Source organism: Erinaceus europaeus, chromosome 2 (assembly GCF_950295315.1).
Source record: "Erinaceus europaeus chromosome 2, mEriEur2.1, whole genome shotgun sequence".
In the NCBI taxonomy this organism is placed as follows: domain Eukaryota; kingdom Metazoa; phylum Chordata; class Mammalia; order Eulipotyphla; family Erinaceidae; genus Erinaceus; species Erinaceus europaeus.
In genome coordinates, this window is record NC_080163.1 from 181,722,516 (window position 1) to 181,743,455 (window position 20,940).

The 20,940-nt window shown below is 44.1% G+C and overlaps 1 protein-coding gene across 1 annotated transcript in view; it reads right to left on the reverse strand.

Annotated features, from left to right (window-relative positions):
- The window catches only part of RHPN2 (rhophilin Rho GTPase binding protein 2), an 89,640-nt gene extending 87,508 nt beyond the window's left edge, over positions 1-2,132 (reverse strand). Inside the window, exon 1 of the mRNA XM_007539468.3 lies at positions 1,976-2,132. Within this exon, the coding sequence (XP_007539530.1) occupies positions 1,976-2,044 (69 nt within the window). The 5' untranslated portion in view covers positions 2,045-2,132. The remainder of the gene's footprint in view (positions 1-1,975) is intronic.
- Between the last annotated feature and the right edge of the window lie 18,808 nt (positions 2,133-20,940).

The following is a 20,940-nucleotide window of genomic DNA, read 5'->3' on the forward strand; positions in this document are numbered from 1 at the left end:
CTCACCATCATTTTCTTTTCCTGTGCAGGTCCTTCCCATCCCCTCCCCTACCGGGGGGAAAAACTGTCTTGAAACCTGGAAACACTCCCCCACACACACCCTACTCACACCTAACCTCCAGTTTCCTTGCCCCCACTTGCTGTCCCTTCCCCCAGGTGCTGCTGTAAAACCAAACTGTTCAGCCACCTGTTCAGAGAACAAATAATTCAAGGAGGAAATGAAGTCCCAGAAAGAGGCAGTGACTCGCTGGAAGATTTATAGCGATTGTGTGGGGCTGGCCACCAAGCTCTGCCTACCCACCCACCCACCCCAGAAGTGACATGTAGGGATTCCCAGGCCCAGCCTCTTGCAATTCCATGACTTGTGATCCTCTGTCCAAATGCCACACATAATTAGAAGTTATAATCCTGTAATTCCATGATGACATCTTTGAAGTTAAATATACCTTAAAACGACTCTCTTTTAGGCTCAAAGCAATTTAACCAAAAAGAATGTTTCCCTCTCCGGTCTTCACCTGTTTCAAAAATCCCCCTCCAGTCCTACCAATCTCCTCGGATCCCTTCTGAAAACACGAGCACAAACTAAAGGTTGTGTCACATGGGAGGAAGAGGAAAATACTAAGACCATTTACCAATTGGCTAGCTGGCATTTGAACAATTAAGAACTGATTGTTCTGTGAGAAAGAGTTTCACTTCCCTATTTATAATTACGAAGTCTGCGCCGGATCATATATACCATAAAACCACCACCACCTCTCAATCCACTAGGTCAAACCTGGCCAACATCTAACAGCTATTTTTAGACTTGCTGGGGAACCTACAAGACGCAAGGATGAGAACGATTGTGCTGCTGCTTTGCGATGTCCAAGACCCAGGTTCAAGCCTGGCCCTAATTGCACAGAAGGAAACTCCGGCGCTGTGTTTTCTTACACTACCTCTTTATCTCTTTTAAAAAGAATGGAAGAAGCCTGGAAGATAGCATAACAGTTATGCAAAAGGATTTTCAACCTTGAGGCACATAAGGTCCCAAGATTCAATCTCCAACACCCTCATAAAGGAGGTCTCGAAACTTTACATCAGGCTCAACCTGATGCTGTTGACTGGCTACGGAAGAAGGGCAAACGCTAGAAGAACCCTCATAAACCAAAGCTAAGCAGTGCTCTTAAAAAAAAAAAAAAAAAAAAGTAAAGTATCACTGTAACTCCAAGCTCAAAAGCATCTTTGCAGCCCAGGATTAGTGTCTGGTGGTATGCAAACAGCACTGCTCCTTGGGTTGGGATTACTTTTGAGGGACTGGGTTGGGCTGGGCTGCGGGCAGTTATTTTCAGGGCGGGAGACCTCGTTGTGTGCCGAGGGTCGAGGGGAACGACGTGCCAAGCGCCGGAGGAGCTAGCAGTCGCCGCCCCGCTCTCCAAGAACCAAATAAATCCCCTTGCGGCCATCCCAGCTGTGACATGCACCCCAATCCCAGAAGGGGCGATGTCAGAGGTCACCTGCCACCTCATCCTCGAAAAAGTCCAAGAGGCTCACCTTGGGAGCACTGTGAAGGGAAAAGGAAAGCCAACCCGCCTGGGGTGTTTCTGCCAGCTGCCCGCGCCTCTCGCCAAGCGCCCAGAGTGTGAGCGAGGTTCGGGAACGGGTGAGGGATCGCCGGCCGGGGCACCCCACACACACTCCTCCCGGCCCAGATGGCCAGCAGACACCTGCGCCTAGGGACCTGGAGAGGTGCATCCAGCAGCCCCGGAAACCACCTGCTCCCAGACGCCCCCTTCATCCTCCCCCTTCCCCCCACCTCCTAACCTCCCTTCTTCCCCCGCCTCCGCCCCGCGCCCCTGCAGCGCGCCCTCCCCCTCTGGGCGCAGAGAGGACCCCGGCCGCCCGCTGCTGCCGCCTCCCCCCCCCCCCACTACAGCCTGCGGGGCCCGAATGCGGGGGTTGCAGCCCGCCGTGTCCGCCGCCCGCAGGCGCTCGCTCACCTTCCGAAAGTAGCCGTCTCCCTCCCGCTCCAGCGCCGCGGGGGCCGCGGGCAGCAGTGCGTCCGTCATGCTTGCAGCGCGCACCGAGCCGGGACTGAGAAGCCAGGTGGCCGCAGCCCTAAGAGAACCCAGGCCCGCCCCCGGCCCGCCCCGCCTCCCCCTCGCTCCTCCCAGACCCTCCCTTCCAGCCCCAGGCCAAGCCCCGGGCCCCCGAGACCTGGCAGGCTGCCGAGTGCACTCTCCCCGGCCCCGCCCCTGCGCGGGATTGGTTGGCACCCCGAGTTCGGGGCTCCAGGGGCTCGGGGGCTGGGTCACTTGGCACCGCTGGGTGGTTGCCGTGGTTCCGCGCGGCGCGGGGCTCAGCCGGGGCCTCGGTCGGGGGCCTCCTTCCCGGAGGACCCGGGGCGCCGCGAGGACTGTGCTCACTCGCCCGCTACGTCCAGGGCGCGCTGGGAGCGCTGGGCCCGGGCGCTGGGGGCCCTTGAATGAGCCACCGAGGGTCTCCTTTGGGTGACTCCGGGTGTTCTGTCGAGCCTATGACTCTCCAGCCTGGCTGCAGAGACTAGAAGGATCCGCTGGGAGTCGCCGAGAGTGCAATGGACCAAGCGATCCCGGGAAAGAGTTTTGTGTCTGGACCAAGCGATCCCGGGAAAGAGTTTTTTGTGTCTGGGGTACTCCGCGGGTTATGTCTGAGCATTAGTCTTAAGCAACCTCTTCAAACCTCGGTTTCTTTATTTATTTTTACCTTCAAAGCATGATCCGAGCACACTCGGGTTGTCGGAAGAATCATAACAAAAAGTACCTGTAAGGGCAGGAGTGGATAGCATAATGGTTATGCAAAGATACTCATGCCTGAGGTTGCGAAGTCCCAGATTCAGTCCCCTGTACTCCCATAAACCGAGCTGCTTAGTGTTCTGGTTAAAAAAAAAAAAATTAAAAATCCTGTAAAAGCAAGAACCAACAGCGTGGGGACCGATGGTGGCTCACTTTATTGAACTGGAAGCTGGATCCCAGCTCCTCCTACCCTCTCAATTTCAATGTTTTATCTGGTTTAAAAAAAAAAAAGGAAAGAAAAAAGGTGGGAAAAAATGGACGCCAGGAACGGTGGGTGGGTTTGTAGTGCCTGAACCAAATGCCAGGAATGACGCTTGTAGCAATAAAAAATAAATAAATAGGGTGAGGGTAGATAGCAAGATGGTTATGCAAAGAGACTCTAGCCTGAGGCTCCAAAGTCCCAAATTTATCTCCCACACCACCATAAGCCAGAGCTAAACGGTGCTCTAGTAAAAAACGAAAGAAAGAAAGAAAGAATTTAAACTAACTAAATAAAAAAGTTTAAAAAGAACCAACAATCTAGTAAATGTAGAAAGAAAGAAAATTCATTAACTGAAAAGGGGAGAAGAAAAGAAACAGTAAAAGAAAGAGGGGAAGGGCTGCTGCGCACCTGGTTAAGCACAGGCTCACATTGCCAAACGTCCCTGCAGGGGGTCTGCTTCATGAGAGGTAAGGTAGGTCTGTAGGTGTCTTTCTCTTCCTCTTTATCCCCCTTCCCTCTCAATTTCTCTCTGTCCTGTCAAATTAAAAAAGAAAGAGAGGAAGGAAGAAAGGAAGGAAGGAAGGAAGGAAGGAAGGAAGGAAGGAAGGAAGGAAGGAAAGCCACTAAGTCTCTGACTGGTCTCAGACTTAACTGTTGAAGAAAATCTTAACAACCCAACAACAGAACAGGTGTTTGGGCCATTTTCTAGCAGCTGCAAAGATTCCCCTTCTCTCAGGATCAGACGTGAACAACAAACTAGTTTCAACAAATGTCTGTCACCCTGTGATTAGTCCATTGCCTTGGAAACTTCCATCTCTTGGCTGGGAATAAAAGAAAACAGCCAACTAGAATTTCTGGAAAGGTAACACACTGGTTCTGTGAAAGACTTTCATGCTTGAGGCTCTGAGGTCCCTGGGTCAATCCCCAGCAACACCATAAGCCAAAGCTAACCAGTGCTCTGGTAAAAATAAATTAAAAAAATGTTATGGCTAAAATACCATTCCTTTCCCACTATTACTAGTTAATAGTACTAGGTTAAATAATTTCTATTGCACATTTAAGAACACAACTGCTAGCTGCTAAAAATGGCTTTTAGTTCAGGTCTGCTAATTCCACTCATTTTATCTTACTTATATATTATGATTGTTTTATACTTAACAATAAAATTGTGGTCTGGGAGGTGGTGCAGTAGATAAAGCATTGGATTCTCAAGCATGAGGTCCTGAATTCAATCTCCAGCAGTACATGTACCAGAATGATGTCTGGTTCTTTCTCTCTCCTCATATCTTTCTCATTAATAAATAAATCCTTTTAAAAAATAATAAAATTAAACAAGGATACACCACCAAGCTAGAGAACCTGGAAGAAATGGATGATTTCCTAGATACCTACCAACTTCCAAAACTAAGTAAAGAGGAAGTAGATAACATGAACAGGCCCATCACAGCTAATGAAATTGAAACAGTTATCAAAAATCTCCCCAAAAATAAAAGTCCTGGACCAGATGGTTTTACAAATGAATTCTACAAAACCTTCAAAGAAAAACTAATACCTCCACTTTTAAAAGTCTTCCAGAAGATTGAAGACACTGGAATATTCCCTACCAGCTTCTATGAAGCAAACATCACTCTGATACCAAAAGCAGACAGGGACACAACCAAAAAAGAAAACTACAGACCAATATCTATGATGAACATAGATGCTAAAATACTGAACAAAATTCTAGCCAACTGGATAGAGCAGTATATTAAAAAGATTGTTCATCATGACTAAGTGGGGTTTATCCCAGGCATGCAAGGTTGGTTTAATATACGTAAATCAATCAATGCGATCCAACACATCAATAAAAGCAAGACCAGAAACCACATGGTTGTGGTCTGGGAGGTGGTGCAGTGGATACAGCATTGGATTCTCAACCATGAAGCCCTGAGTTCAGTCCCCGGCAGCACATATACCACAGTGATGTCTGGTTCTTTCTCTCCTATCTTTCTCATGAATAAATAAATAAATTCTAAAAACAAAACAAAACAAAAAAACCCACATGGTCATATCAATAGATGCAGAGAAAGCCTTTGACAAAATACAACATCCCTTTATGATCAAAACACTACAAAAAATGGAAAAAATGGGAATAGATGGAAAATTCCTGAAGATAGTGGAGTCTATATATAGCAAACCTACAGCCAACATCATACTCAATGGTGAAAAACTGGAAGCATTTCCTCTCAGATCTGGTACTAGACAGGGCTGCCCACTATCACTATTACTATTCTTCTTCTAGCGTTTGCCCTTCTTCCGTAGCCAGTTAACAGCATCAGGTTGAGCCTGATGTAAAGTTTCGAGACCTCCTTTGAATCTGGAGAGGTGGCAGTAGTTGACTATGTGGGTCATAGTCTGTCTGTAGCCGCAGGGGCAGTTCGGGTCATCTCTGGCTCCCCAGCGGTGGAACATAGCGGCACACCGGCCATGGCCTGTTCGATAGGAGGAGGGCCCAGTCATAATGTGCTAGGTCAAAGCCGGGTTGACGCTTGCATTACTATTCAACATAGTGTTGGAAGTTCTTGCCATAGCAATCAGGCAGGAGCAAGGAATTGAAGGGATACAGATTGGAAGAGAAGAAGTCAAACTCTCCCTATTTGCAGATGACATGATAGTATACACAGAAAAACCTAAGGAATCCAGCAAGAAGCTTTGGAAATCATCAGGCAACACAGTAAGGTGTCAGGCTACAAAATTAACATTCAAAAGTCAGTGGCCTTCCTCTATGCAAACACTAAGTTAGAAGAAATTGAAATCCAGAGATCAGTTCCTTTTACTATAGCAACAAAAGCAATAAAATATCTAGGCATAAACCTAACCAAAGAAGTGGAAGACTTGTATACTGAAAATTATGAGTCACTACTCAAGGAAACTGAAAAAGACATAAAGAAGTGGAAAGATATTCCATGTTCATGGGTTGGTAGAATTAACATCATCAAAATGAATATACTATCCAGAGCCATCTACAAATTTAATGCTATCCCCATCAAGATGCCAAGCACATTTTTTAGGAGAATAGAACAAATGCTACAAATGTTTACCTGAACCAGAAAAGACCTAGAATTGCCAAAACAATCTTGAGAAAAAAGAACAGAACTGGAGGCATCACACTCCCAGATCTCAAACTGTATTATAGGGCTATTGTCATCAAAACTGCTTGGTACTGGAACATGAATAGACACACTAACCAGTGGAATAGAATTGAGAGCCCAGAAGTGACCCCCCACACCTATGGACATTAATCTTTGACAAAGGGGCTCAGACTATTCAATGGGGAAAGCAGAGTCTCTTCAACAAATGGTGTTGGAAAAAATGGGTTGAAACATTCAGAAGAATGAAACTGAACCACACTATATTTCACCAAATACAAAAGTAAATTCCAAGTGGATCAAGGACTTGGATGTTAGACCACAAAATATTAGATACTTAGAAGAAAATATTGGCAGAACTCTTTTCCGCATACATTTTAAAGACATTTTCAATGAAACGAATTCAATTACAAAGAAGACTAAGGCAAATATAAACCTATGGGACTACATCAAATTAAAAAGCTTCTTCACAGCAAAAGAAACCACTACCCAAACCAAGAGACCCCTCACAGAATGGGAACTCTTTACATGTCATACATCAGATAAGAAGCTAATAACCAGAATATATAAAGAGCTTGCCAAACTCAACAACAAGAAAACAAATAACCCCATCCAAAAATGGGGGGAGGACATGGGCAGAATATTCACCACAGAAGAGATCCAAAAGGCTGAGAAACACATGAAAAAATGTTCCAAGTCTCTGATTGTTAGAGAAATGCAAATAAAGACAACAACAAGATACCACTTCACTCCTGTGAGAATGTCATACATCAGAAAAGGTAACAGCAGCAAATGCTGGAGAGGGTGTGGGGTCAAAGGAATCCTCCTGCACTGCTGGTGGGAATGTCAATTGGTCCAACGTCTGTGGAGAACAGTCTGGACAACTCTCAGAAGGCTAGACATGGACCTACCCTATGATCCTGCAATTCCTCTCCTGGGGATAAATCCTTTTTTCTTTTTTTAAATTTATTTCTTTATTGGGGAATTAATGTTTTACATTCAACAGTAAATACAATAGTTTGTACATGCATAACATTCCCCAGTTTCCCATTTAACAATATAACCCCCACTATGTCATTTATCATCCTTCATGGACCTGTATTCTCCCCACCCACCCACCCACCCCAGAGTCTTTTACTTTGGTGCAATACGCTGGGGATAGATCCTAAGGAACCCAACATATCCATCCAAAAAGATCTGTGTACACATATGTTCTTGGCAGCACAATTTGTAATAGCCAAAACCTGGAAGCAACAAAGGTGTCCAACAACAGATGAGTGGCTGAGCAAGTTGTGGTATATATACACAATTGAATACTACTTAGCTGTAAAAAATGGTGACTTCACCATTTTCAGCCAATCTTGGATGGACCTTGAAAAAATCATGTTGAGTGAAATAAGTCAGAAATAGAAGGATGAATATGGGATGATCTCATTCTCAGGCAGAAGTTGAAAAACAAGATCAGAAAAGAAAACAGAAGTAGAACCTGAAATGTAATTGGCATATCGCACCAAAGTAAAAGACTCTGGGGTGGGTGGGTGGGTGGGGGAGAATACAGGTCCAAGAAGGATTCAGAGGACCTAGTGGAGGTTGTATTGTTATATGGGAAACTGGGGAATGTTATGCATGTACAAACTATTGTACTTACTATTGAATGTAAAACATTAATTCCCCAATTAAAAAATTTAAATTAAAAAACAGAATCAGAGCATCAGTCTAACACATGCAATGCCATGCCAGAGATCAAACCCAAGATCACATTCTTGAGGACCCAATGCTTTATCTATTGTAATATCTCCAAGGCTGCGCTATTCTTGGTTTTGTTTGTTTGTTTGTTTGTTTGTTTTTGACAGAGTGAGAGAGAGGCCAGGAAATGGTGCAGCTGATTAAGTGTCCATGTTACCAAACTCCAGGACCCTGGTTCAAGCCCCTGGTCCCCACCTGCAGGGAGAAAGCTTCACAAGTGGTGAATCAGTACTGCAGGTGTCTTTCGGTTCTCTCTCTCTCTCTCTCTCTCTCTCTCTCCCAGAGCACTGATAAATTCTGGCTTATGGTGGTACAGGGGATTGAACCTGAGACTTCAGAGTCTCAGCCATGGGAGTCTCTTTGCATAACAATTATGCTACCTACTCCTGACCTCTGTCTTCTTTTTCTATCTCCCCCTCCTCTCTCAGTTTCTCTATCTCTATCCAATAATAAATAAATACAAATTTTAAAAAGAAGACGAAGAAGAGTGAGAATGAGAAGAACACAGGAAAGAAAGAGAAAAAAATTAGGAAAGAAAACGATAGGGCAAGGCAGGGGTAGACAGCATAACGGTTATGCAAAACAGACTTTCATGTCTGAGGCTCCAAAGTCCCAGGTTCAATCCCCTACCCCACTGAAAGCCAGAGCTGAGAAGTGCTCTTGTTTTTAAAAAAAAAAGAAAAAAAAAAGGAAGAAAGAAAGAAAGAAAGAAAGAAAGAAAGAAAAAGATTGGGCGTGGTCCAGGGGGTGGCACAGTGGATAAAGCGCTTGACTCTCAAGCATGAGGTCCTGAGTTCAAACCCTGGCAGCAAATGTACCAGAGTGATGTCTGTTCTTTCTCTCTCTCCTCCTTTCTTTAAATAAATAAAATCTTTCTTTCAATAAATAAATAAAATATTTAAATAATAATAATAATAATAAAAAGAATAGGGCTTACCTGGGAAGGTACCTGTTCTGCCACGCATGTAACCTCCCACATTTGAGTTCTTCCCCCCCGACTGAGGGATGCTGAGACGCTGTGGTCTCTCTCTCTCTCTCTCTCTCTCATCCTCCCTCCATTCTTCCCTTCTCTTATTGCCTCATGTGAAAATTTTTCTTTTCTTTATTTATTAATATTATATTACAAGGTTGTAATATTACAACCTATAGTTTCTTTTTATTTTATTTATTTTTTTCTTTTTCATATTTATTTATTCCCTCTTGTTCCTTGTTATTTTATTGTTGTAGTTATTATTGTTGTTGTTGGGTAGAACAGAGAAATGGAGAGAGGAGGGGAAGAGAAAGATAGACACCTGTAGACCTGCTTAACCGCTTGTGAAGGGACTCCTCTGCAGGTGGGGAGCTGGGGGCTCAAACCAGGATCCTTTCTGCGGTCCTTGCACTCTTTTTTTTTTCTTTTTGCCCCCAGGGTTATTGCTGGGGCTTGGTGCTTGCACCATAAATCCACTGCTCCTGGAGGCTACTTTTTCCCCTTTTGTTGTCCTTGTTGTTTATCATTGTTGTGGTTTTTATTATTGTTGTTATTGATGTCGTTGTTTGGATAGGACAGAAAGAAATGGAGAGAAGAGAGGAAGACAGAGAGGGGGAGAGAAAGATAGACCTGCTTCACCACCACTTGTGAAGTGACCCCCCTGCGGGTAGAGAGCCAGGGGCTGGAACCAGGATCCTTACACCAGTCTTTGTGCTTAACTTGCTGCGCTACCGCCTGACCCCCTTAATTTTTTCTTTCTTTTTTTTTTAAAGAATTTATTTATTTATTTATTCATGAGAAAGAAAGGAGGAGACAAAAAACCAGACATCACTCAGGTACATGTACTGCCGAGGATCGAACTCAGGACCTCATGGTTGAGAATCCAAAGCTTTTATCCACTGTACCACCTCCAAGACCACAATTTTTTTTCTTAATGTATAGTTTCACACCACAGCCAACACCAAGCTTCTGTAATCCCACCCTCCCACCTCCAGAAGATAACCACCATAGTTCTTTTTTTTTTTTAATATTTATTTTATTTATTTATTCCCTTTTGTTGCCCTTGTTGTTTTATTGTTATAGTTACTATTGTTGTTGTCATTGTTGGATAAGACAGAGAGAAATGGAGAGAGGAGGGGAAGACAGAGAGGAGGAGAAAAAGATAGACACCTGCAGACCTGCTTCACCGCCTGTGAAGCGACTCCCCTGCAGGTGGGGAGCCGGAGATCGAACCGGGATCCTTATGCTGGTCCTTGTGCTTTGCGCCACCTTCGCTTAACCCGCTGCGCTACAGCCCGACTCCCTACCACCATAGTTCTGAGAGGTGGTTCCCCTGGTAGACCACATACATCACCATGAATGAAGACCAGGCCCCCACATTTAGGGAGGAAGCCTCACAATCTGTGGAAGTGTTGCAGGTGTCTCTCTTCTCTCTCTCTGTCCCTCACTCTCAAAAACAAACAAAAGCAGGGGCCAGGCGGTCGCGCACCTAGATAAGCGCTCACATTGCAGTGCGCAAGGATGCAGGTTCAAGCCCCTGGTCCCCACCTGCAGAGGGAAAGCTTCATGAGTGGTGAAGCAGGGCTGCAGGTGTTTCTCTGTCTCTCTCCCTCTCCCTTCTCGATTTCTGGGTGTCTCTATTCAATAATAAATAAATAAATAAATTTAAAAAATGTTCACCAAGAGCAGGAAGAGTATCAAGCTCCAGCGATAACCCTGGAGGCAATAAATAAATAAAAGTGAGCCAAGTGGTGACATAACTGGTTAACCGCACACCTTACAGTGCACAAGGACCTGGGTTCAAACCCCTGGTCCCCACCTGTAGGGAAAAACTTCACAAGTGGTGAAATACAGCTGCAGGGGTTTCTCTATCTCTTTCCCTCTCTACCTCCCCCCTCCCTTCTCAATCTCTCTCTGTATCCATCCAACAGTAAATAAAGTGCAAAACTGGGAGGATGGGGGGGATAGCATGATAGTTGCGGAAAAAAAAAAAAAAAGAAGAAGAAAAAGAAATTCATGCCTTAGGTTCTCAGGTTCCAGGATCAGTTCCCAGCACCACCATAAGCCAGAGCTGAGTAGTGCTCTGGTGTAAAAAAAAGAAGAATGTGATCTGGGAGATGGCACAAAGATAAAGCTTTGGATTCTCAAGCATGAGGTCCTGAGTTGGATCCCCGGCAGCACATGTGCCAGAGTGATGTCTGGTTCTTTCTCTCTCCTCCTATCTTTCTCATAAATAAATAAAATCTTAAAAGAAAAAAAAAAGGAGGAGGAGGAGAAGAGGAGGAGGAGGAGAGGAGGAGGAGGAGGAGGAGGAGGAGGTATCTTCAGGCAGGGGGTGGCATGGCGGGGGTGGGGGGAGTGCCTTTTTTTGAATCCCATTGAGGTCATCTAGGTGTTACTCCTTGGGGCTGTGCAGGCCCAGACATAGCTCATTGCAGAGGGGCTCCCAGGACTGACCCACCAAGTCTCTGAACCCCACTGTGATCAGGAAATGAAGCTGGTACCTCTGTCCCAGCAGGAAGATAATGCCAAGCCTCCTGTTTGTCAGAAACCTCCTGGTGTTGTGTATTCCAGCAACCACCAATGAGCTGTGAGCAAAAGCTGGGGTGGAGATTTCTTTCTTTCTTTTTCTCTTTCTCTTTCTTTTTCTTTTTCTTTGTCTTCTCCTCTTTCTTGTCTCTCTCTCTCTGTTTTTCTTGCCATCACGGTTATAGTTGGGGCTCTCAATTTCTCTGTCTCTATCCTAAATCATTCTTTTTCTAAGTAAATAAATAAAATAAATTAACCTGATCAACAAGGTCTCTTATCTTTCTAAGCTCTACTACTATACATGCAACTGTCCAACTCTGTCAAAATCATATATAATTTGTCCATAAACCTACTGAAGTTTACACACACACACACACACAACTTTATTGATTGGAGTTAATGGGTTAGAGTACAATTGTTAACATATAGGATAACTTCTCACCTCCCCATGATAAGTGTCTACAAGTCATTCTCTCCCCCAAACCTAGGTCCCCTCCTGTCATTATACACCAGGACCCTAGTTCCCCTCCACCCAATCCCATCCCTTCCTATTCTTCCCCAGAGTCCTTTGCTTTGGTGCAAAAGACTGAAATCTTTAAAAAAATATATATATATATTTATTGTGGCCCAGGAGGTAACAGAGTGGATTAAAGCATAAGATCCTGAGTACCACCTCCCGCATCTTATGTGTCAGAGTGATTCTCTCGTTCTCTCTCTCATAAATAAATAAGCACAATATTTTGTATTTACCTATTTATTCCATAGTGCTACCTCTTAGCTCACAAGATTAAAATCTCCACTGCCAGGAAGGATGCTTGCTACCAGGTCCCTGTTTTGCCATTTGCTGAGGCCAACAATTGGCTGTTCAGGGACCCAGTTCCTTCAAGTGAAATGCAAATCCCACCTCCTAAGGCCTGTTTGTTGACAAAAGAAGCTCTGATTTCCCTGGGATCAGCCTATTGTATTTTGCCTCTTGGAAAGAAAGACTGATGAAAGTGTCAGAATAAAAGCTAAAATGGCATTAAGCATTAAGTGAATAAAATTAACTGTAAATTTACATTTTTAATTTTTTACAATTTATTGATTTCCCCTTTTGTTGCCCTTGTTGTTTTCTACTGTTGTTGTAGTTATTATTGTTGTTCTCTATATTCATATGCAGAATATAGAGAATTGAGCATACAAGTGTGGAGGGGAAAAAGTCAGCCTATATCTAAGACTGTGGGAGAACTATAGTGATGATGAGGATGGAGATGGGGAAATAGACCTTGGGTGATGGAAGAGGTGAAAAAAAAATGATCTGAACCAAATCTGTGTCCACAAAGAGTTTATATTCTAGTGGGGAGAGAAGGACAATAAACACAGTAAGTTAATCAAATTATGTTGTATGTTAACCATGATAAGTCAGTCAGGAGAGTGGGACAATGGAGAGTGAGACTGTGCAATAGAAAAAAAGTCTAGAAGAGAGGTTCAGTAGACAGTGAACCTGGTTAAGCACTCAAATCACAGTGTGCAATGACCCAGGTTCAAGCCCCTGTTCCCCACAGGGAGAATTCTTCTTCATGAGTGGTGAAGTAGGGTGCAGGTCTTTCTTTCCTTCCTTCTTCCTTTCTTCCTCTCTGTCTCTGTCTCTCAGTCTCTCTGTCTCTCTCTCTTTCACCTCCAGGGTTATTTTTTTTTTTTGGTTTTTTTATTTTATTTTTTATTTTATTTTTTTATTTAAGAAAGGATTAATTAACAAAACCATAGGGTAGGAGGGGTACAACTCCACACAATTCCCACCACCCAATCCCCATAATCCCCCCCCTCCCATGGTAGCTTTCCCATTCTCTAGCCCTCTGGGAGCATGGACCCAGGGTTGTTGAGGGTTGTAGAAGGTGGAAGGTCTGGCTTCTGTAATTGCTTCTCCGCTGAACATGGGCATTGACTGGTCGGTCCATACCTCCAGTCTGCCTCTCTCTTTCCCTAGTAGGGTGGGTCTCTGGGGAAGCTGAGCTCCAGGACATATTGGTCACCTCCAGGGTTATTGCTGGTCAAATAAATTCTGGTCTCTGTGCTGTGTGCAATGTGTGCTTAACCCAGTGAGCTACCACCTGTCCCCCTTCTCTCTCCTTCACTATCTCCTACTGCTCTCCGTCTCTCTCTCTCTCTCTCTTTTTTTTTTTTTTTTTTTACTAGACCACTGCTCAACTCTGGCTTATGGTGATATGGGGGGTTGAAACTGGGATGAAAGTCTCTTTACATAACCATTATGCTATCTATCCCCATCTCCCCTTTTCCTCTCAATTTCTCTGTCTTTATTCAGTAGTAAATAAATATACTTTTTAAAAAAATCTAGAAAAAGGGCGGAGGGTAGATAGCATAATGGTTAAGCAAACAGACTCCCATGCCTGAGGCTCCAGAGTCCCAGGTTCAATCCCCAGCACCACCAAAAGCCAGAGCTGAACAGTGCTCTGGTGTAAAAAAAAAAAAAAAAAAAAGTAACAAATAAATCTAGAAAAAATGAGCTAGACATCTGGGTCCTGAGACATGGATGGGTGGGGGAGATTTTTGGTGTTTTTAATTTTTGTTATTATTTATTTTCCCTTTTGTTGCCCTTGCTGTTTTATTGTTGTTGTAGTTATTCTTGTTGTTGTCGATGTCGTCGTTGTTGGATAGGACAGAGAGAAATGGAGAGAGGAGGGAAAGACAGAGAGGGGGAGAGAAAGAGAGACACCTACAGACCTGCTTCACCGCCTGTGAAGGGACGCCCCTGCAGGTGGGGAGCCAGGGCTCGAACCGGGATCCTTAAATTGGTCCTTGTGCTTTGCGCCACCTGCGCTTAACCCGCTGCGCTATCCCCTGACTCCCGAGGTTTTTTCTTTTTTTTTTCCTTTATCCTTTTGTTGCCTTGTTTTATTGTTGTAGTTATTATTGTTGTTGTTATTGATGTCATTGTTGTTGGATAGGACAGAGAGAAATGGAGAGAGGAGGGGAAGACAGAGAAGAGGAGAGAAAGAGAGACACCTGCAGACCTGCTTCACCTCCCATGAAGCTACCTCCCACACCCAACTGGGATCCATATGCTGGTCCTTGTGCTTCATGCCATGTGCGCTTTAATCTGTTGTGCCACCGCTCAGCCCCCACCTTTTTTTTTTTTTAGTTGGAGATGCGTAGAGTGCTCCTTCTGTCACTTAAGATGCTCTATTTTGTTTTTGTGTTTCTTTGTTTCTATGTTGTGCTGGGGTAAAGAAAGCAGAGCCTTGGGCACACACTCTACTAAACCATCTCCCAAATCCCGAGGTTTTTTTTTTTTTTTTTTTTTTTTTCATCAGAGCACTGCTCAGCTCTGGTTTATGGTGGTGCAGGGGATTGAACCTGGGACTTTGGAGCCTCAGGCATGGGAGTCTGTTTTTAACAGAATGCACTATTTATATCTTCTGTGTTCAAGAATGATTTTTTTATTTACCAGAGCACTGCTCAGCTCTGACTTATGGTGGTGCAGGGGATTGAACCTGGGACTTTGGAGCCTCAGGCATGGGAGTCTGTTTGCTTAACCATTATGCTATCTACCCATTCCCTTTTTTTTTTCTCCAGGGTTATTGCTGGGGTTCAGTGACTGCACCATGAATCCACCACTCCTGGAGGCCATTTTCCCCCTCTTTTGTTGCCCTTGTTGTAGCTTTGTTGTGGTTATTATTGTTGTTGTTGATGTTGTTTGCTGTTGGATAGGACAGAGAGAAATAGAGAGAGGAGGGGAAGACAGAGAGGAAAGGAGAAAGATAGGCACCTGCAGACCTGCTTCACAGCCTGTGAAGTGATCCCCTGCAGGTGGGGAGCTGGGGGCTCCAACTGGGATCCTTATGCCTGTCCTTGAGCTTTGTGCCATGTGTGCTTAACCCGCTGCGCCACCACCTGACCCCCCCTTTTTTTAAAGGGCTATGAAAGATGCAGAGAAAGTAACCTTTGAGCCGAGACCTGCAGCAGGTGAGACAATTACTGAGTCATGTGGCATGTGGGAGAAGAACTTTCCGGGAGCTGGAAGAGTGAATGCAAAGACCTCCAGGTCAAAGTGTGTGATCCCACTCCCAAAGAATATGATTCAGGAACCCAGCCGGTGGTTGGGAGGGAGGAGCATTTTATCAATGCACTAATGACTCTGACTACTTAGCCTCACAATTCTCTACTAGTTTCTCTTCTGGAAGAAAGGTGTTTTTTTTTTTTTTTTTTAACATCTATTATCTTTATTTATTTGATAGAGACAGCCAGAAATCCAGAAAGAAGGGGGTGATAGAGAGGGAGAGAGACAGAGAGACACCTGCAGCCCTGCTTCACTTTGCAGAGCAGTCCCCCTGCAGGTGAGGACCAGGGGCTTTAACCCAGGTTCTTGTGCACTGTAACATGTGCACTCAACCAGATGCGCCACCACCCGGCCCCCAAGAAAGGTGTTTTGAATCAGATAAAATCTTCCTATTGGTCAGATAATTTTCCTTTTTCTTAGTGATTTAATAATGATCAACAAAATTGTGGGATAAGAGGGGTACAATTCCCACCACCAGAGGTTCATATTCCCTCCCCTCCATTGGAAGTTTCCCTATTTTTTCATCCCTCTGGGAACATGGACCCAGGATCATTATGGGCTGCAGAAGGTGGGAGGTCTGGCTTCTGTAATTGCTTCTCTGCTGGACATGGGTGTTAGGTCAATCCATACCCCCAGCCTGTTTCTCTCTTTCCCTAGTGGGGCAGGGCTCTGATGAGGTGGGGTTCTTGGACATATTGGTGAGGTTCTCTGCCCCGGGGAGTCAGGTTGACGTCGTGGTAGCATCTGTAACTTGGTGGCTGAAAAGCATCAAGATACAAAACAGAACAAATTGTTTAATAATCAGGGACCTAAAGGTAAGAATATAGCAGATGAGATTTGGGATCTTTATGTTGGAAGAAGCTAGAAAGTCTACTTCAAGTATATTCTTTTTGTGTGCCTCTAAAGTTATTGCTGGGGCTCAGTGCCTGCACTACAAATCCACTGCTCCTGGAAGCCATTCTTTCCCATTTTTGTTGCCTTTGTTGTTGTTATTGTTGTCATTGCTGGTTGTTGTTGGATAGGACAGAGAGAGATGGAGAGAGGAGGGGGAGAGAAAGATAAATACCTGCAGACCTGCTTCATGGCTTGTGAAGTGACTCCCCTATAGGTGGGGGGAGGGGGGCTTGAACTGGAGGTCCTTGCACTTTGGGCCACATGCGCTTAACCTGCTGCGCTACCACCGGACTCCCCCTTTAGATATATTTAAGGGGCCGACGACTTTACTAATTTTTACCTTAGCCCCACAGATAACATGCAAGTGGCCAAAAAGTATTGTCTGGGGAGATGGCATCAGAGTTGAGAATAGGACTAGAAAGCCAGATTAGGGCAGAGAGTAGTTGGCAAATATGGGAAAAGCATATAAATACTTTTAACTGTAACCCCCATCCATCTGACCTAGGGCCCATGTCTATTCTTATTTAGCATAGCAGCCTGTGTAACCTCTGTATGCCTGTTTATCTGAGGTCTCTTCCCAAGGTCATAGGTAGGAACATTCTAGGAACATTTCAGAACCAGTCTTCTTTGAGTGGCAGAGTATGTTCACCCAAACTCCCTTCGGAGAGTGGGGCAGTTTCTACCATTATTGTTCTACATTGAAGGCAAGGTCCTGTAGAGGCCCACAAGAGGGCTTATAGTGTTGTTCCTGATGAAGATGACCAGCAATGGTGGAGAGAGGCATCAGTTAGAGGTCTAGGCCCATCATATTTAAGTGGGAATCCCAGGATTCCCTGACTAGGGCCCTGGATGATGGGGTGGCCTGATAGTGACCAAAGGGGCTATCATTAAAGTGAGCCAGTCTCTTGCCCTAATCTGGATTTTATAGTCCTAACTTTATTTGACAGGATTAGAGTTAGAGTGATTGAGGGAAGTGAAATGGGAAGTAGGTGAGGAGGGTATCTAGGTCTAAGTAGAAAATATTTGATTACTTAATTACACATTATAGTGTCTTTTATTTTATTTTTTAGGTCTTTCTACTTGCTTGTTGCACTTATTGAGTCACGACAGACCATTGTGCCCTTTTACTTTAAGGCATATATTTCCCCTTAATTTATGGATACATGTGCACATGTGCCCTATTTCATGGGGCCTGGTCTATATCTAGGTTCTGTAACTTTGTTAGGAAGTATCCACTCAAAATGGAATTAAGGAGTCCTATGATCTAGGAAAGGTCTCACCAGACTAATGGAGCTGGAAGGGTGACATCCCAGACCTGGCATCTCTGGATACAGTCCAAAGTGAAACATGTCACAGATGTGTTTTTTTTTTTTTTTTTTTTTTTTTAGGTTCACTAAGGATCCCTCTGTGTCTCTCACCCACCTGCTCACCTGCTTGCTTTTTCTTTCCTTTTTCTCATTTTTTCCTTTTTCTTTTAGTTTTCTTCCCTTTTGGCTTCTTTCTCGCCTTATTCTTTTTTTTTTTTAAAAACCAGAGTACTGCTCAGCTCTGGCTTATGGTGGTTCAGGGGACTGAACCTGGGACTTTGAAGCCTCAGGCATGAGAGTCTCTTTGCATAACCATTGTGCTATCTACCCCTACCTGCCTTATTCTTTTTTCTAATTTTATTTCTTTATTGGGGAATTAATGTTTTACATTCAACAGTAAGTACTATAGTTTGTACATGCATAACATTTCCCAGTTTTCCATATAGCAATACAACCCCCACTAGGTCCTCTGTCATCCTTGGATCTGTATTCTCCCCACCCACGCACCCACCCCAGAGTCTTTTACTTTGGTGCAATATGCCAATTCCAGTTCAGGTTCTACTTGTGTTTTCTTTTCTGATGTTGTTTTTCAACTTCTGCCTGAGAGTGAGATCATCCCATATTCATCCTTCTATTTCTGACTTATTTCACTTAACATGAATTTTTCAAGGTCCATCCCAGATCGGCTGAAAACGGTGAAGTCACCATTTTTTATAGCTGAGTAGTATTCAATTGTGTATATATACCACAACTTGCTCAGCCACTCATCTGTTGTTGGACACCTGGGTTGCTTCCAGGTTTTGGCTATCACAAATTGTTCAGCCAAGAACATATGTGTACACAGATCTTTTTGGATGGATATATTGGGTTCCTTAGGATCTATCCCCAGGAGAGGAATTGCAGGATCATAGGGTAGGTCCATTTCTAGCCTTCTGAGAGTTCTCCAGACTGTTCTCCACAGACGTTGGACCAACTGACATTCCCACCAGCAGTGTAGGAGGGTTCCTTTGACCCCACACCCTCTCCAGCATTTGCTGCTGTTACCTTTTCTGATGTATGACATTCTCACAGGAGTGAAGTGGTATCTTGTTGTTGTCTTTATTTGCATTTCTCTGACAATCAGAGACTTGGAGCATTTTTTCATGTGTTTCTCAGCCTTTTGGATCTCTTCTGTGGTGAATATTCTGCCCATGTCCTCCCCCCATTTTTGGATAGGGTTATTTGTTTTCTTGTTGTTGAGTTTGGCAAGCTCTTTATATATTCTGGTTATTAGCCTCTTGTCTGATGTATGACATGTAAAGAGCTCCCATTCTGTGAGGGGTCTCTTGGTTTGGGTAGTGGTTTCTTTTGCTGTGAAGAAGCTTTTTAATTTGATGTAGTCCCATAGGTTTATGCTTGTCTTAGCCTTCTTTGTAATTGGATTTGTTTCATTGAAGATGTCTTTAAAATGTATGCGGAAAAGAGTTCTGCCAATGTTTTCCTCTAAGTATCTAATATTTTGTGGTCTAACATCCAAGTCCTTGATCCACTTGGAATTTACTTTTGTATTTGGTGAAATATAGTGGTTCAGTTTCATTCTTCTGAATGTTTCAACCCATTTTTTTCCAACACCATTTGTTGAAGAGACTCTGCTTTCCCCATTGAATAGTCTGGGCACCTTTGTCAAAGATTAGATGTCCGTCGGTGTGGGGGCTTACTTCTGCGCTCTCAATTCTATTCCACTGGTCAGTGTGTCTATTCATGTTCCAGTACCAAGCAGTTTTGATGACAATGGCCCTATAATACAATTTGAGATTCTGTTATTTTTTCTCAAGATTGTTTTGGAAATTCTAGGTCTTTTCTGGTTCTTTTTTAAAACTTCTTTTTAAAATATTTGATTTATTTATTTATTGGGAGAAATAAGAGGAGACTGAGAAAATCAGAGCATCATTCTGGCATATATACTCTTGGATATTGAACTTGGGACCTTCTACTTGAGAAAATCCAGTGCTTTATCCACTGGACCAGCTTCCTGACCAAATATTCTTTAAAACATTAATTAATTAATGAGAGAGATAGGAGGAGAAAACAGAGAGAGAGAGAGGGAGAGAAAGAACACCAGAGTATCTGACACATATATCAGATCTCAAATTTGGGTACCTCATACAGGACACTTCAATCTTTATCCACTGCACCATTTCCTCACCTGCCTTTCTTCCCCACCCTCTCTCTGTCTTTAATATTTATTTATTTTATATAGAGACAGTGAGAAATTGAGTGTGGAGGGGGAGATAGACACCTGATGTCCTGGTCATTACTCCTGAAGCTTCCCCTGTGGAGGTGGGGACTGGAGGTTAAATCCAGGTCCTTGGGCATGTGCTCTCTACCAGGTGAGCCACTGCCATATCTTTCTTTCTTCCTTTCTTTCCTTCTGTCCAAGAACTGCTCAGCTCTGGCTTATGCTAAGGATTCATGCAAATCTTTTGCCTTACCATTATGAGCTCTCCCTAGCCCTTGATTTCCTCTCTTTAAAATCTCCTTAGGTCAGTCATTATTAAATCACTAATATACATACATACATATATATATATATATTAACCAGAGCACTGTTCAGAGCACTGTTCAGCTCTGGCTTATGGTGGTGTGGGGGATTGAACCTGGGACTTTGAAGCCTCAGGCATGAGAGTCTGCTTGCATAACCATTATGCTATCTACCCTCCGCCCACTAATAAATTTAAAAAAAGAAATCTCCGTAGCCATCTATTTTATTCTTTTCATCTCTTTCCGCACCTCTCCCTTTTTTTCTTTCTTTGATCTGTGTCCTCCGCTGCCTTCAGCACGCGTAAGAAAGTTCATGTGTAAGGATAGGGGATCGACTCCACTTTTGCAAACTAAAGGTGATGTGTTTCTGAGAGTTAAGGTCCTTGCCAGGCAGGTGGCATTGTAGGGGAGCGTTGATGGGGGCAGAGGCATGCAGGGTTTGCCATCAGGGGAAGGGGAACAGGATGAAGACCCAGGGGTTAGTGGAGAGACCTGAGTGTCTCTTCCAGGAGAACTCATTCCATGGAAATAGCTGTGTGGTTTACAGCTCGTCCCTCGTGATTGACACACCTCGGAGTGATGCCAAGTATGCGAGGACAACTCCTCCCCTCACACGACAGCTACGAAGCATAGATTAGAGGAGAGAGTGTGGCGGGACAGGTTGGATGCATTCCTGGATCTGCACCTCTGTTAAAACAATCATCTGGACTCGCGGAGGCGCAAGAGCGGAAGATATTTGGCCCGTCGGCGCCGCCGTAGCGAGGGGGCGGGGCTCGGA